Below are 16,006 nucleotides of genomic sequence, written 5' to 3' on the forward strand. Positions count from 1 at the left end.
TACATTAACTCAAAATCTTACCATAATATATTTTTTTATTCAGAGTTCTCCCTTGATATAGAGTAGTGGTTTTTAAAGACAAACCTCACAATTGAGAGAGAACCAATATCGTTCACTCTTTTAAAGAAAAACAAATTTAGAGAAAAGGGGGAAATCTGACAAAATTTAAACCAAGTGTTTAATTTTCTATTTCGGTCTCTCTTAATCTAAACCAAGTGTTTTACATAGTCACCTGTTTTTCAGTTAATTAGGCTGTATAAAATTGATTTAGTTCCAGGCAAAAATTGACAACGCTACTTCTTTTGGTTATAGTAATACTACTATTTGATTTGATTTGATTTGATTTCTATACAAGTCATGGTACGCAGCCAAACACCATAAACTAGACTCATTAAGTTTCACAAATGCGCGTCCAACCAACATCTTAGATCTCATATCCTGGGAATCGGGACCTCTCTGGCGCGAGCAAATCGAACCACACGCAAGCCGCCCCAGCCACCCCTTGAAAGAGGGAGTAGGTATGCTCGTCTCCACCACCGGCAATGTGATACAAGTAGCTCGCGAATGCCTTGGCTCGTTCCTCATATATGGTCTCCCCCGTCAGCCGGGCTAGGGACAGGAACGCATAAGCGTTCCCAGCAACACCGTCTCCCAGCCCTGCCTTCTTCACCAAGCCGCTCTTCCACAAAACTTCTCCAGCTTCAATGGCTGCATCACGAAATTCCCTATCGCTCGGGAACACCTGTGATTTAGGACACAGAAAAATACTGCAGTAGGTCAAACTCCGTACTCTGTATGGAGGTTCTCGGTCCAATACGATAATTCGACCACAAATAAACACTGAATCACACGTGGATCAAGATATTGTGTAGAAAACTAATTTTGCTCACCTCTGATGCTTTGCACAAGGTTATAGCAATCCCACCAGCTCCGTGAGACCACTGGACGAGCTTGTCCCTCGGGTTTCCCTCGCTCACAGGATAGTTCCCACTGTGCAGGAAACGGTTGCTCATCATGTATCTCAGAGTCGCCTTGACATCCTTCATATCATCTTCGGACAAGGGGAAGTGCAACAGCACGTGTAAAATACCAGCAAGGCCGTGAGCTGCACCCCAGTACCTGGTTCCGTGCCACCTGTACATGAGCGGGCAAGCTGGGTTATCTGAAGCACCGGCCCGGCCACCAGCTAGCACCGCTGCAACGACGCCCATGAGAAGATCACTAGGGACTGTTAGATCTCCCAAGTATTTGTTCACTAGCAGAGCAGCCCACAGGAATCCAGCCCGACCATAAAGAAGGTCGTACGACATCCCAAATCCACCTTCTTCGGGTCCAACCGGAAGGGCTTTCTCTTGTGCCATCTGATATAGGTATTAGTCAATTCAATACTATATCTCATTACATACATCAGCTAATAACCAAATGGTACCTCTAGGAAGCAGTTCAAGTAGAAGCCACGCTTCTCTTCGTCACCAGAGTAATTCGCACAAATGGCCCCGAGTGCATAAACCCCTCCTCTACCACTGAGGAAGGTAACATGTCTGGAAGACAGGTAAAAAGATCAAATTGAATGTCACAAAATTGAGGCAAATGCATTGATGAAAACGATAAACGGATCAGTTCTTAAATAGAATTATCACAACAGATGAACTGATCAAGTTTCTAGGTCCAATTTTTCTGTGTTTTAAGGTTTAAACGCACCTTAAATTCTAAATAGCACCAAATTATATTTTCATCAATGAAAATTAGCAGCGAATTTAGTTGGAAAATCACACACGTGCTAAATGATCGTATCAACATAAAGCGATTGATTTGAATCTACCTGTTGGATGTATGAGCTGCGGCGGCGACGATTTCAGCGCAGAGCTGCAAATCGCGGCGATCTCCGGTAGCCTCATAAGAGCGAAGGCACACGAATGCCGTCCCCATCAGTCCAGTGTATACAGTCGGGTCCAAGCTCCCTTCAGCTCCTCGGCGTCTCCACGTCATCTCCACCACCTAATTTTTTTAAAAAAAAGTAAAATAAAATTGTACAACACACACGCGTTCCGTACATGGAGAAATCCCTAATTTTCGCCCTAATTGGGGAAATAAAGCAGCAACATTCAGAAATAGGTAAGGGAAAATCGTAATTCGAAGTCCAAAAAAGGGGAGAAAAGCGAGATACCTGATCTTTGAGGGAGACGGCGGCACGGAGGAAAGCATCATTGGTGAGAGAGAGATCGGAATCGGCGGGATCAGAAGCAGCTCCGAGCAGCTCAAACTTTTCATCCACATCATCACGACTGCTGCTGTTGTCGTTGTCTTTGGAAGCATACTCCAACACCCAAGACGACATTCTCTTCTCTCTGACTATATTATCTTGTGGCGGTAAAAATGTTGGTATGGATATATGTAGAGAAGAATCTGGAAGTGTGAGAGGGATATTTATAGCGAGAGATGATATGCCGATGCTGTTGTTTTGTAACCTTTGAAGGGTGGAATGCACTGCCCAACTGCCACGACACGCGACTGCTTTGATACTGTATCAAACCACTTGTAGCAATGTACAGAATGGAAATTATGAGATATCCTAAAAATAAAATATGTGTGAGATTGAATTATAAAAGTAATATAAATAGAATATTAATATTAAAGAATTTTTCTTTTAAGTCGAAAGTCGAACGTTACAATGACAGTAGGGGGCAATTAATATAATCCTATCCTTCGAGCATCCATAACGGGTCTCATTCGGAGGAGACGTTCCACAGGGATGAGACCTCATTGAGACGAAGTTGCTGTCGTCTCGACGCGGAGACCACGACTCCTTCTAGGGATCCGACGCATGATAAGGCTCATTTCATGCATCGATTTAAGGGTAAAATGTACGCTGCTTGATCGGTTTATCGCACAAAACAAGTGTTAAATGTGCAGGAATGCCACTTGACCAAGGCAGCAAGGCCAAACTGATCAAGCAAGTACAAAAGGCGATAAAAGGCCAAGAATCGGGGGAGTTGATCAAGGGGAGTGATCAAGCAATTAGGCGGGGACCACTAGCTTACACGTGAGGAAATGAGCTGGATGTGGCGCACCATTCTGTTATCAAGGACAACGTTCTAGAAGGGGACACGTGCTAGCTTATGAGACGCAAGGACGGACCTGAGTCATGAATCTGTTACTCAAAAGCGTCGTCATTCTAGAAGAAAGGCACGTAGCAATCAATGAGTCGCTCATTCTCAGCACCAGCGAATATTCCCTGTCAGGATCGTTATCCAGCTGGAGGCCGAATCGAGCTTATAAATAGAGGGTGTGCCATCACAAGAATGGAATCCGATCCTTTACTTTCCGTCTAGTTTAGTTTAGCTTAACCCAGTTCTCTAGAATAGCTTAGCTTAGATAAAGTAATGCGTAGTTAGAAAAGGGAATTAAAGAAGCGCTGCAGAATACTTGTTTTCTGTCGGCGTATTCCTAAATTACCAGCCGAGATTCTTCTCGGTTTTACTTGCTTTCTTATTTTTCAAAGTATTAGCTTAGTTTTAATTCCACGCTGTATTGCTCTCAGTCTAGTTTAATCAAAGTTATTTCGTTTTCATCCTCGCATTTACTTTTCCGCTATTACCTGCAATTTACTTGACCCAGTAGTTAAATTTCCTTTTATCAAGCTAGCTAGTTTAATTTTGTCTAGAGTAAAAACAGTAGTTAAAAACTCCCAAGTTAAAGCGTGGCAGCAGCCAACCCCCCTATTCACTACTCACACACCAACTTCTCTGTGGGATCGACCCCGAACTTGCCGCTTTACTGTTAAAGTTGTGCAAAATTGGGAGTTTACAAATTACTTTGGTAAGGAAGAAAAAGCGAGAGCAAGACTGCATTGATTAAGTGGCAACGACATTTCCTAACTGATCCGGCTGGTTCGGTTATCATTCCATATAACTTGATCCGCATTCTAATCGCGTTTTCGTCTCTTTCCAAGTCCTTCCAAAATGGCGCCGTTGCCTGGGAAGCATGGTGTTACTTTATGTTTGTGCGTAGTGCGTAGGTGTTTATAGTCTTATTTCCTTGTTTTCTCTTTTTGATTTTCACTGTTGATGAGAAGGTACCAACACGGTGGACACTGGAATCATCCCTTTCTATACAGAGAGACTAACGCTCATTGGAGAATCCAGGAAGCCGGCGTTGTCACCATTCGTTACAGAGCAGCATTAGAAGCCGCAGCAGCCGCTGAACAGAACACACAACCACCACCAGCAGAGATGGCCATTGTCGCTGACGACTCCGGTATTGGATCTCTACACGCTCATGATGAAAAGGAGCCCACACATTCCATTACCGCAACTCCTGGGATGCGGACAATCGCGATCAAATCAGGAGTACTGGCTGTTTTGTCCCACTTTTACGGTCTTTCAAAAGAGTGTCCGTACGTATTTCTGGAGGAGTTCTGACGATACTGTGATATTCAGCCCGTACCGGCTGGATCCACATCCGAAGATTACAGGCTCAAAGCTATTCCCTTCGTTTTAAAGGGCGATGCGGGTGTCTGGCTGTCAAGGCTGCTAGAAGGATCCATCAGGACCTGGGCCGAATTCCGCATGATATTCCTCGACCGCTTCTTTCCAGCATCAAAGACGAGTGCCCTCAAACGAGAGATTACCGAAGCCAGATGATAAGTCGTATTCTAGGCCTTGGTTACTGGTCAGTATAATGTGCATAATTGGATTATATCTGCAAAACAACTGCTAAAGTGTGCAGGGAAATTGTTCTAGCTAATATGGGAATGTTCAGATAATTCAGGTGAAAAGGGCGTCTGTAGGGTGCAATACTGACCAGGATGCATGCCAAAAAGGCTCGAGATGGAGAAGGAGGATAGCTGGGATGATCAGCCGCAAGCAAGGGGAAAAAGAGTCATTTCATGAAGAGAGTCTACCCTAAAAATCAAGGGAGGCCTCCCTATAAAAGGAAGCCACTTGGAGAGAGAATAAAAATAAATTAGTTCAAAACCTTCACACTTAGTTAGAATTCTCTCTCGGTAGATCAGTTCCTACAACCTCGTCCTTCATATTCTCGTTCCTCGCCACAGCCATGGTCACCTGAAGCTCATCAGTTCGCCGGAGTTCCACGTCTTCTCGTTCCAGTCAGCGTGTTTCGTAGTGTTAACAGTTTCATCGCCCGGAGTGGCAAAACAATCTTTAATTGCTTTCTTAGTTAATTGCACTTTGTTTTCTTACGTTGGATATGTAGCATTTTCAATATTTGCTTATTTTGAAGTCTTGGTTGTGATCCAAACGTTTATGATATTAAGTTGTTTTTATGCATCGGTTCCTGTTTGATTCTGTTTCTTTCTGCCTAGATAGCTTAGATCTAGTTGTTACGGTAATTTCCAAGTATTGCGAGCATGTTTTCATTTCCGAATTGATAGATCTGAGTTCATGAAGCGTGAAAACCTAGTTTACGTGATTTCTGCCACCTTGCATGTCACCCAGTAAGCGTAATTTCAGTTTCGTTAGTTTAATCTTTTGATTTGGAGTTTAGATTGTAGATATGTTCTTGTTAAGTTTGTTAACCTGAAATTCTCGTTCATGGAATCTGAGTTGTTTGATTTGTGTTCATACTTGTTAGAGAAGACAATGTCCACATCTAAATTTGGGACCATGATAAGTCGTATTCTAGGCCTTGGTTACTGGTCAGTATAATGTGCATAATTGGAATATATTCTGCAAAACAGTTATGAAGCGAGGTATTTTTTTTATATCGCGTGTGCACAGAAATAGATCACTGCAAGCGCTTGGTCAAGACACCACGCTCCTTAAATCCACTAGAGCACAAGGTCTAGGAACTTAAGAGAACATAAAGTGCTTGGTCGTTGGACACACATCGACTCCCCTTCAAAAAAATATAAATCCCTCAACCCGAATACTATGAATTAGTATAGGGAAGTGGGGTCGATCCCACAGAGATGGACTCGCAAAGTAGTGCTCAGAGACTTTGGACAGACAAATGGCTGCTGCCACGCAACAAAGGGTTGAGAATTTTAAACTAACTCTAGACCTAGGCAGAAAATGTAAATGCTAGACCTAGGACATGTTAAACTTGTAAATTCAGACTTCGACAACAAGAAACATAACCACTTCCTAGACAGTGTAAACAACTACCTAATCTAGCTAAACAGAATATGACTGAAAGTGGGGACCATAATTCCAAAAATGGCAAGTACGGAAAGAACTGCAGATTAACAAACTCTGACGCTAGCTCGCAGCAAAATGCATCCTCTCAACCAAATTAAACTTGCAGATGAACAAACAGAGCAAAAAGCGAGATTCGAACAGAATATAGAGATTTGGTCGTCGTTATCTTGCTGCAACTCGGAAACACATCAGATCTGCGTACACTAGACGGAATGAAAGAAAAACACGTAAACTAAGCATGAAAATCAGATCGAAACTACTCAGATTCACGTCAGAATACTTGATCCACTCCGGATCCAAGACATCCGAACCCAACAACCAACAAATCCAGCAAATCCAACCAAAATTCTTCCACAATCCAACTCCAATCTCCCAGATCTGACCATTAACCTACAATAACTCAGTAAACAGCTGCGAAACGCATCCAACTCAGACAATTTAAAAACTCCAAAATCTCAATAAGCGAAACGATCAAACCAGAAATCAACACAATCGCCATAACGGAAAATCAAACTTGCATTTAAACCAGAAACTATTCGGTGAAAACAGCGAACCGAGCTTCGAACAACGAAGCTCGGCAGAGTAAGCAAAATGCGGAAAGCGGAAAATAAATTGTTTCTTCGCTCCTAACAAGAGCGGTGTTACACCATATCGGAAGCTAAGATGAAACCCGAACGTGCGAATTGAGATCTCCTCAAAACTAGTATCAAGTGTGTGTGTGGGAAAGTGAACTAAGCAACAGGCTGTGGTGAGGTCTCCCACGGGAAGATCCCTCCAGCTTGCATGCTTCTGCCTTTTATAGATGCGGACATAGCCCTTGAGTCTTCGTAGAAATCCCTATTCTACCCTTCAACTCTGGAGCTTCCTCCGTCGAGCAATTCTCTTCATAATCGTTCACTAAATCGCCAGTTCCTCGACCTTGTGATTTTTTGGTCTTCTTTCCTGGACCTGGCGAATTCCTTCACACACCTGGCTTAAAACGTGCGTTAGTCCTAGTAAAATCACGAATTAAATCCCTAGACCCATGCATGAAATTAGCCTTATCAAACTGCTCACACTTAAACCATGCTTGTCCTCAAGTATGAAAGACAAGAAAAAGAAATAAGGCGAATTTCAATGCACGCCCCCCCCAAGTACCATTCTACAAACAAAACAGACTCCTAGACCTAGACAACTACAACACGAAACACATAAAAATCACAAAAGAAAAGAAAACACATAAGCGCATAAACTGGTATTTTCCTAGCAGCCATCCCCACAAGTTTAAGGTCAATCCAAGCGTTTACAGCCTCAGATTCCTCCCCTTCCCTTCTTCTATCTAGTCGAGTTGTCAGTTCGTCAAGATAGCCTTCTGACTTCCCAATTGTTAGATTCACTCGATCACTCATTCCTCACCAGGGATGTTAGGATCGGATCGCTCTTAAGTTAAAGTTACTCCACTGATGCATCGGGTTATGAGAGTTTCTCCTTCCTACCGTCTCCTTTTTATTCCTGGGTCTGGTTACTACTGCTTCCTGCCCTTAAATTTTTTTTTTTTTTTTTTTTTTTTTTTTTTTCCTGGACTTCGTCCAGCTTATACCTCCGGTTTTATTATTTTAACTCCTCCCCTGGACTTCGTCCAGCTTATACCTCCTTTTCCTGGACTTCGTCCAGTTTATACCTCCTTTTCCTGGACTTCGTCCAGCTTATACCTCCAGAAACCCTTTTTTTTTCTCCGTCAGACTCTTCTCCCTAAGCATCAAGTGGTAGCCCATTCTTTTTACAAGTTAGCTCAAAGTGTATAGGCTTATAACTCGCTCTTATAGTAGGGCTGCACAACTGGGTTATCTAAGGCATCCTCTATCGTTCTTACTTCATCCAACTGACTTTGATTTATTAAGAGAAAAGGATTCACAATTTAGCATGTATTTTCTCTTCAATTACTCTCCCTAAGGGGCTTTTTGCTATTTATTTTACCAGTTATGCAAACACGAAACCTAAAAAAAAACTTCTACAAACTCCTAGACCTAACAGAATATGTACAAGACACTAACTGCACTAACTGCGTCCCCCCTCCCACTTCATTTATGCTTGTCCCCAAGCAATCCGTATGAAGTGGAAAGCAGGCCAGTTAGTGGCGACATGAAACGAACTCAACAAAACACAAACTTCTCACACTTAGACCAAGCATTGGGCTAAGTGGGAGAAGGAACAACATACAACACAAAACATGTTATGACATATAACCCCTTCTCACACTTAGACCAATGCTTGGTCTAAGTGGAAGGGTTCAACACATATATACAGAACCTAGCATGCTGGCAGGTAAAACAGAAATAAAACGAAAGAACTGTTAAATAAAAGAAAGAAAAAGTTACTTGGGTTTGAGGGGAAATTCAATTCGGTGTCTGGCCCCCGTGGGAGCCAAACTTTGGTGGCACCGTCGGCTGGGTCACCTTTGCTTTCTTCCTGGCCGGCATCTCCGGCTTCTCTGGTCTGTCATCAGTAGGTCGGGGTATGGCTGTCCTCAGGACCACGGGTCTAGCGGAAGAGGGGGTGATGTGAGGCCTCGGGCCTTGTGATGGCTTCTGCGCGGATACACTTCCTGGACTTAGCGTTGTAATGTTGCCGCTAGACCCAGGAATAGTTTCTGATGCATCCGGGAACTTTTTGTGCAGCCATTTCAGCATGGTCGTCATCAAAGCAACACCCTCCGCCATCCTGTTGGTTTGCTCACTTGACGAAGCCACCCAATCGGTGATACGTCCCCTCAGGACTGCGGCCTCTTCCCTGCTTTTTCCGAATTCCCTTCGGATCTCAGTCATTTCCTTGCGTACCCCGTCGATTCCTTTCCTTACCTCCTCAACTTCTTTCTGAACTCCCTGAACCATCAGCCTGACTTCGTCCTCAGTGGCTTGATCCTTTACCTCCACACCATCGGGTTCCTGCTTGACTTGTGCCTCTGACTTACCGACCTCATAAAAACACACCTCCTTCCCTCGGGCGATCAGCAACCCCTTGTTGAAAAAAAAGTCGAAATTGAAGACTTCCGGGGCTGAGCACATCTTTACTACACGGCAGGCCTTGCTGATTTTAATTACAATGTTGCGCTGCAAATAGGCCCCGAGAAGATGGCACGTGTACAGATGCCTGGACGGGTTGGAGGTGACTTGATGGCAGGCTTGGGCTAACCAATAACCCAAATGAACTCGTACTCCTGTGGCCATGCACCACGTAAAGTATAGGTCGGCGGTCGTCAGGGCGTTGTTGGCAGTGCCCATCAAGTTGTAGCTAACAAAAGTTTGGGCGAATCGCAGGACCCGATTTTCTATATGGTGTGCCTTCGAAAAACTTGTTTTAAATTGACCCACTCTTGAGTGAGTCAAGAACTCCCACGCACCTTGTGCCTGAAATCCTGGCGTCAACTTCGGCGGACCAACCATTCTGTCGTTCCACAGGCCCTCATCATCTTCTGTTCTCGTTAGCAAGCCCATCCGCAGCGTCCACTCCCGGATACTCATCCTATGTTCTTCATTAAAAAGCCTGAAAGCTATGGAATCCGCATCCAAATCGGCGGTGGATTTGAACCGGAAGGTGGAAAAGAATTCACGGGCCGCGTCGACTGGAACTTCGAAAGTGCTGTGCTTTAGTAACCAATCAAAACCGATTGCATCTATATACCCCCTGAACTCATCGTTAGAGCTAATATGTTTGAGTTCCGCCGGGTGGTACATTTTTCCGGACTTCGCCACCTTTCCCTCAGCACTCTTTTCCTTGTATATGGCCACACGTTTTGGATCGTCAAATCTTCTCATATCGTCTAGCAGCTCGTTTGTAATCCAAATCTCCGTCGGCTCAAAGTTCAGTACATCCTCGTCTTGCTCCTCCTCTGAATCACTGGACCTGGCAGGATTCTCGGGCTCTGTGGCGTATGGTACCTTGGCGGGTGGAGGAAGTGGAGATTCAGTAGATTTCCCCCTCTCCTTCTCGGTCGAGGAGGAAGCAATTTGTTTCCCTTTCCTCTTCTTAGCCCTCGCGCGGCGCCCCTCTTCGTCACTCTCCCTTCCACTCGGCCTGGGGGAGTCTTCCTGCGCAGACACGGCTGTCGCTAGGTCCAGCGTATCCTTTTCCTTTTGTTGGGCAGATACGTCAATGTCATCAAGAATACTCCGACGTGTCCGTCTCCTTGTTTCCCTTAGATTAAGCTGCGAATCGGCCTCCTCAGAGACCTCAGTTAAATCCACTATCATGTTGAGTCCTGCATCGACAGTTTCTTGAGCACCCTCAGAATCGAGTGCTCCACTTTCCTCTGCTAACAATGGGGTTGCCCCCGTGATATAAACAGGGGTTTCTAACCCCGTAAGATTTCCTTCAGGTTGGGCTTCAGTGCCCACAGATTTTTCGGGAGTCCTTCCCGCATCAACATCTTCCTCAGTAAATTGGGCTTCATCGCCCCCAACTACGTCTAGGGTTTCCTTTTCTACATCCTTCTCAGAGTTTAGGGCTTCTCCGCCCACTTGAACATCATCATCATCAACAACGGCATCCCTCTCAACAGACGCCTCCAGAACAGGGGTTTCCCCCTCAACCCTACTAACAGTAATAGCGGTGTCTTCAACTACCGCAACAAGAGCATCTACCCCCCCAACAACACTCTCCACCAAATTCACAGCAGAAATATCAAGGTTTACTCCCTCTGAAACACCATCACCTCCAAACTCTAAAACAGGGGTTTCCTCCTGAGAATCAGAACCTAACCTGGGTTCACTTACGGCCAATAACGTCAGTCCCGCGGCCAGATCTGTCTCTACTTCGCGAATCTCCGCAATGGGTGATCCTGGAACGTCGGGCACTGCATCGTCCTCCGGCCTGGTGGCGGTTTCTGGGACTGTGTCCTGGGCAGAGGTGGTTTCTTCTGGAATAATGGTAGCAGCCTCCGGCGCGGTTTCTTGTACAGCAGTGGGTGGTGTCTCGACAACCTCCGGTTGTGTCACGGTGGTTGTTGGAACGGCTGGCATGGGTTGTCCCATTGCAAACATCGCGAACGCTTGCATCGCTTTATCGGCCCCTCCGAACTTCTGAAATAGTTCATTCATGAACTCCGCCGCACTCTTCTCGGCGGATCCAGAAGCGCTGCTGGTTCCTTGTTGGTTATCCATGGTATTCTGCAGAAAATTTTGAAAAGAACTTGGGCGAAATTTTCAGATTAGGGTTAGAGAGAGATTGAAATTTGGGGTTTTTGATTTGGGAGAGAGAATATTTGGAGAGAGAATGAGTAATGAAAAAAATAAAAAGGCCAAAACCGATCATAGTGTAGGCATTGGAGAGGACAGTTTCCTTTTGCAGGCGGGTGCAGGTGGTGACGCTAGCGACCGTACGCCTCCCCATAAAGTGCTCTTTGAAATCCGGACCGGTGCCAACTCCCTCCAAAACTCTTTTACCCCACAATTCCTTGCTCAAGTAAATTCCTTCTGCCAAAACACACTAAAAGAAAACATCAAACTAAAAAAACAAATATGAAACGCCGAACTCCCCGGGTCTAGGATATGACAGCATCAAAAACATTCCCGATGGGTCTGGTGTTTCGAAAATATTTTGGAAGAATAAAATTTTTTTATTTGTTTGGATTTTTCTTGATTTAAAGAAAGCAATTAAATATTTACAAAATTGTTGTAAAGTGTTCTCAAAATTTCCTGGATCAGGGTATGGTCAAACTTTTAATTACTAGACCCAGGAGATATTTTAAAAACACTTCCTTCCTAGACTGGTTAGGTGATATCAAAGAGTGCGCGTAGTGGCACTTCGTCCACTACACACAACTCTGAGCTATCCCTAAAGACCTTTATCCTATGTCCATTGACAAGAAAAGGTATGGAATTTGGTGCACTTCCCTGGATTTCAACTGCTCCGTTTGCTCGAAGTCCCATGATGATGTAAGGCCCAATCCATTTAGACTTTAACTTTCCAGGCATCAACTTGAGCTTGGATTGAAACAAAAGGACTTTCTGTCCTACCCTGAGTTCCTTGACCCGGAGATTTTTATCATGCCAAAGCTTAGTTTTTTCCTTATACCACATGGCAGATTCATAAGACTCAAGCCGTAACTCTTCCAGTTCCTGGAGCTGCATCTTCCTCTCTTCTTCACAAGCCTGCGGATTCATGTTGATCTCTTTGACCGCCCAGTATGCTCTGTGTTCGATTCCCACGGGTAAGTGGCACATTTTTCCGAATACCAACCTATATGGTGACATACCAATAGGTGTCTTATAAGCTGTCCTATAAGCCCATAATGCATCATCCAGTCTCTTACTCCAATCCTTCCTAGACGGGTTCACCGTTTTTTTCGAGAATGGCCTTTATCTCCCTATTTGATATTTCTGCCTGGCCGTTGGACTGAGGATGATAAGGTGTAGACAACCTATGGTGGACTCCGTATTTCTTCATGAGAGCCTCTATTGTACGGTTCTTAAAATGGGTTCCTTGGTCTGAGATGACAGCCCTAGGGATCCCGTACCTGTTGAAAATGTTAGACCGCAGAAATTTGGCTACTTCCACAGCTTCGCAGGAGGTCGTAGCTTTTGCCTCTATCCATTTCGAAACGTAGTCCACCGCCACAAGTATGTATGTATTCCCATATGAAGATGGAAATGGACCCATAAAGTCCATACCCCAAACATCGAAAATCTCACAAACAATCACCGGAACTTGTGGCATTTCGTCCCTTCTAGAAATTCCTCCAATCTGCTGACACCTTTCGCAATTCTGGCAGAATTCGAATGCATCCTTATGTAATGTAGGCCAGTAGAAACCACTGTCTAGAACCTTCCTTGCAGTCTTCCTAGGTCCAAAGTGACCCCCACAAGCTAAAGCATGGCAATGATTCAGCACATCCCTTTGCTCCCACTCCGGAATGCATCTCCTAATTACCTGGTCAGCTCCCATTTTCCACAAATACGGATCGTCCCAAAAGTAGTATTTGGCTTCACTTTTTAATTTCATCTTCTGGGCCCGGGAAATTTCGTCGGAACTGGGCACTTCTCTAGTGACCAAGTAATTTGCTAGATCAGCGAACCATGGCTCTGCATTCGCCTGGCATTTCCTTTTTTCAGCATCTCCTGGACCTGTTGCTGCCATTACTTCTTCCCAATTGATAGGTCTAGGAGAATCGTTAAAATAATAAAGATGTTCTTCCGGGAACGCATCAGGTATTGCTTCATCCGTCTCACCTTGGTAAATGCGACTCAGGTGATCAGCCACCTTGTTCTCCGTCCCCTTCTTGTCTCTGACTTCCCAGTTAAACTCCTGTAACAGTAACACCCATCGGATCAACCTTGGCTTAGACTCCTTCTTTGCCAGTAAGTACTTTATCGCAGCGTGATCTGTGAAGACTATCACCCTCGACCCGAGCAGATATGGTCGAAATTTTTCAAAAGAGTACACGACTGCCAACATTTCCTTCTCCGTGGTGTCGTAATTTTTCTGGGCTTGATTTAGCGTTTTTGACGCATAGAAAATCACGTAACTTTTTCCGTCAACTCTTTGACCTAGCACCGCCCCTACTGCATAGTCACTCGCATCGCACATGATTTCAAACGGCAAACCCCAATCAGGTGCTCTGATGATGGGGGCAGATACTAATCTGTCCTTCAGCAGCTGAAAAGCCTTAATGCACCCCTCATTAAAAACAAACTCAACATCGTTATGCAACAGATGAGTGAGTGGCTGAGCAATTTTGGCAAAATCCTTTATAAATCTCCTGTAGAATCCTGCGTGACCTAGGAATCCCCTCACTTCCTTTTGATTTGTCGGGTGGGGCAGTTTTGATATCACGTCCACTTTTGCTTGGTCCACCTGTATGCCCCTTTCCGATACTACATGCCCCAGGACAATTCCTTCAGGGACCATGAAGTGGCATTTCTCGAAATTCAAAACCAAGTGCTTCTCTTGACATCTTCTCAGCACTACATCCAAGCTCGCCAGACATGAATCAAATGAATCCCCGTATACAGTGAAGTCGTCCATAAAGATCTCGATGCAATCTTCCAGCAGGTCTGAGAAAATACTCATCATACATCGTTGAAAAGTGCCTGGTGCATTGCAAAGGCCAAACGGCATTCTCCGATATGCATACGTTCCGAACGGACACGTGAAAGTTGTCTTCTCCTGGTCCTCGGGGTCCACGTAAATTTGGAAATACCCACTATATCTGTCCAAGAAACAGAAATATTGCTTGCCTGCTAATTTCTCCAGCATCTGGTCAATGAACGGAAGGGGAAAATGGTCTTTCTTGGTTGCCTCATTCAATTTTCTGTAGTCAATGCACATCCTCCAACCGGTGACTAGCCTGGTCGGTACCAACTCATTCTTGTCGTTCTTGACAACCTGGATTCCCGACTTTTTGGGTACCATGTATACTGGGCTAACCCATTCACTGTCTGGTATGGAATAAATGATTCCTAGGGATAACAACTTTAATACCTCCTTCAATACCTCTTCCCTCATATTGGGATTCAATTTGCGTTGAGGGTCTCTGCAGGGTTTCGCTCCTTCATTTACTCGAATGTGATGCATGCACAGATCAGGGCTAATCCCTACCAAGTCAGAAAGTGTCCAACCAATAGCGTTCTTGTTCCTTCGGATGACTTTCAGCAGCTCCTCTTCCTGTTCCTTGATCAAGTTGCTGTTGATAATCACCGGAAAAGTCTCATTCGCCTCAAGGTAAGCATACTTTAGGCCTGGCGGAAGTGTTTTCAACTCCTTCTTGGGAACATCTTTTTCCTGGGGTAGGGGGTTCTTTTCTGCTGCTCCAGTCGTCATCCCCTTAGTCGATCCAGGAAGATCTTCCTTGCTTGCCCCATAAAGTGTCTCCCTCGATCTGGCTAGCTCGGGCTTGGTGCAAAATTCCAGAATTGCTTCTGTTAGCTCTTCATCTGACAACTTGCTCGTATTCATTGCTTGGCACCAACTGGCCACCTCCCTATCAACAGCATGACTCATCTCTGAGTTCTCAATCTGTCCCTGCATTAATTCAGTCTCGAGGTATTCCTGGACCAAGGGGTTAATGATATCTACAGAATGCATATTTTCAACATCAAGTGGCTTCTTCATTGCCTCATCTATGCTGAATGTATATTTATCCCCATTGTAATCGAGACAGATAGTACCATCAAAGACATCAATGATAGTCTTAGCAGTTCGCAGGAAAGGTCTCCCCAATAATACTCCGCCAGACTCTACAGACTCATTATCGCTCATCTTAATCACATGGAAGTCAGCCGGGTACAGGAAGTCGTGTACCTTGACTATTACGTTCTCGAGCACTCCTTCAGGGCAGATGCATGACCTGTCCGCCAATTGGATCACAACCTTCGTATCCACCATACCTACTCCCACTAACCTCTTGTATATGGACAGGGGTAACACATTTATGGATGCTCCCAAGTCACACATAGCATGCTCAATTTTTACATCGCCGATGGAAATAGGCAAGGTGAACATACCTGGGTCATTGCATTTCGAAGGCATCCTCCGCTTCTGAATTACCGCGGACACATTCTCGCCTATCAAGATTTTTCCACTAGGTCTAGCCTTCCCAGCTATAAACTCTGTGATGAACTTGCTGAAAACTGGCATTTTCAAAGCCTGTAAGAAGGGTAGATTTATCTCCAGTTTCCCGAAAATATCCATAAGATCCACTGGCTCATCCTTCTTTTTCTTTGCCTCTCCTCGGTTTGGGAAAGGTTTTGGTCGTTTCCCGGTTCCGGAACATTCACCTGCTGAAGATTCATCGACTCCTTTTTTCTCTACCAATTTCGGTTCTGGATCTAGGAAAAATGGTTCGATTGTCCTGGGCAGCCGTTTCTCTA

The 16,006-nt window shown here is 44.7% G+C and overlaps 1 protein-coding gene across 1 annotated transcript; it reads right to left on the reverse strand.

Annotated features, from left to right (window-relative positions):
• Positions 1 to 235: 235 nt before the first annotated feature.
• LOC121769304 (lanC-like protein GCL1) lies at positions 236 to 2,489 on the reverse strand. The gene is made up of 5 exons (XM_042166068.1): positions 2,168 to 2,489; positions 1,823 to 1,998; positions 1,430 to 1,541; positions 891 to 1,361; positions 236 to 742 (listed from the first exon to the last, which is right to left on the reverse strand). The coding sequence occupies exons 1-5, from the start codon at positions 2,336 to 2,338 to the stop codon at positions 425 to 427; spliced, it is 1,248 nt and encodes a 415-aa protein (XP_042022002.1). The 5' UTR covers positions 2,339 to 2,489; the 3' UTR covers positions 236 to 424.
• Between the last annotated feature and the right edge of the window lie 13,517 nt (positions 2,490 to 16,006).

The sequence above is a fragment of the Salvia splendens genome, chromosome 15, assembly GCF_004379255.2.
Source record: "Salvia splendens isolate huo1 chromosome 15, SspV2, whole genome shotgun sequence".
Lineage (NCBI taxonomy): Eukaryota > Viridiplantae > Streptophyta > Magnoliopsida > Lamiales > Lamiaceae > Salvia > Salvia splendens.

Excerpts from the sequence above, each read along its gene's own strand:
- LOC121769304 (XM_042166068.1), bottom strand. The coding sequence starts at position 2,338 with ATGTCGTCTTGGGTGTTGGAGTATGCTTCCAAAGACAACGACAACAGC. Across the intron at positions 1,999-2,167 it reads CCGTCTCCCTCAAAGATCAG|GTGGTGGAGATGACGTGGAG; the intron begins GTATCTCGCTTT and ends TAAAAAAATTAG. Across the intron at positions 1,542-1,822 it reads GCAGCTCATACATCCAACAG|ACATGTTACCTTCCTCAGTG; the intron begins GTAGATTCAAAT and ends CCTGTCTTCCAG.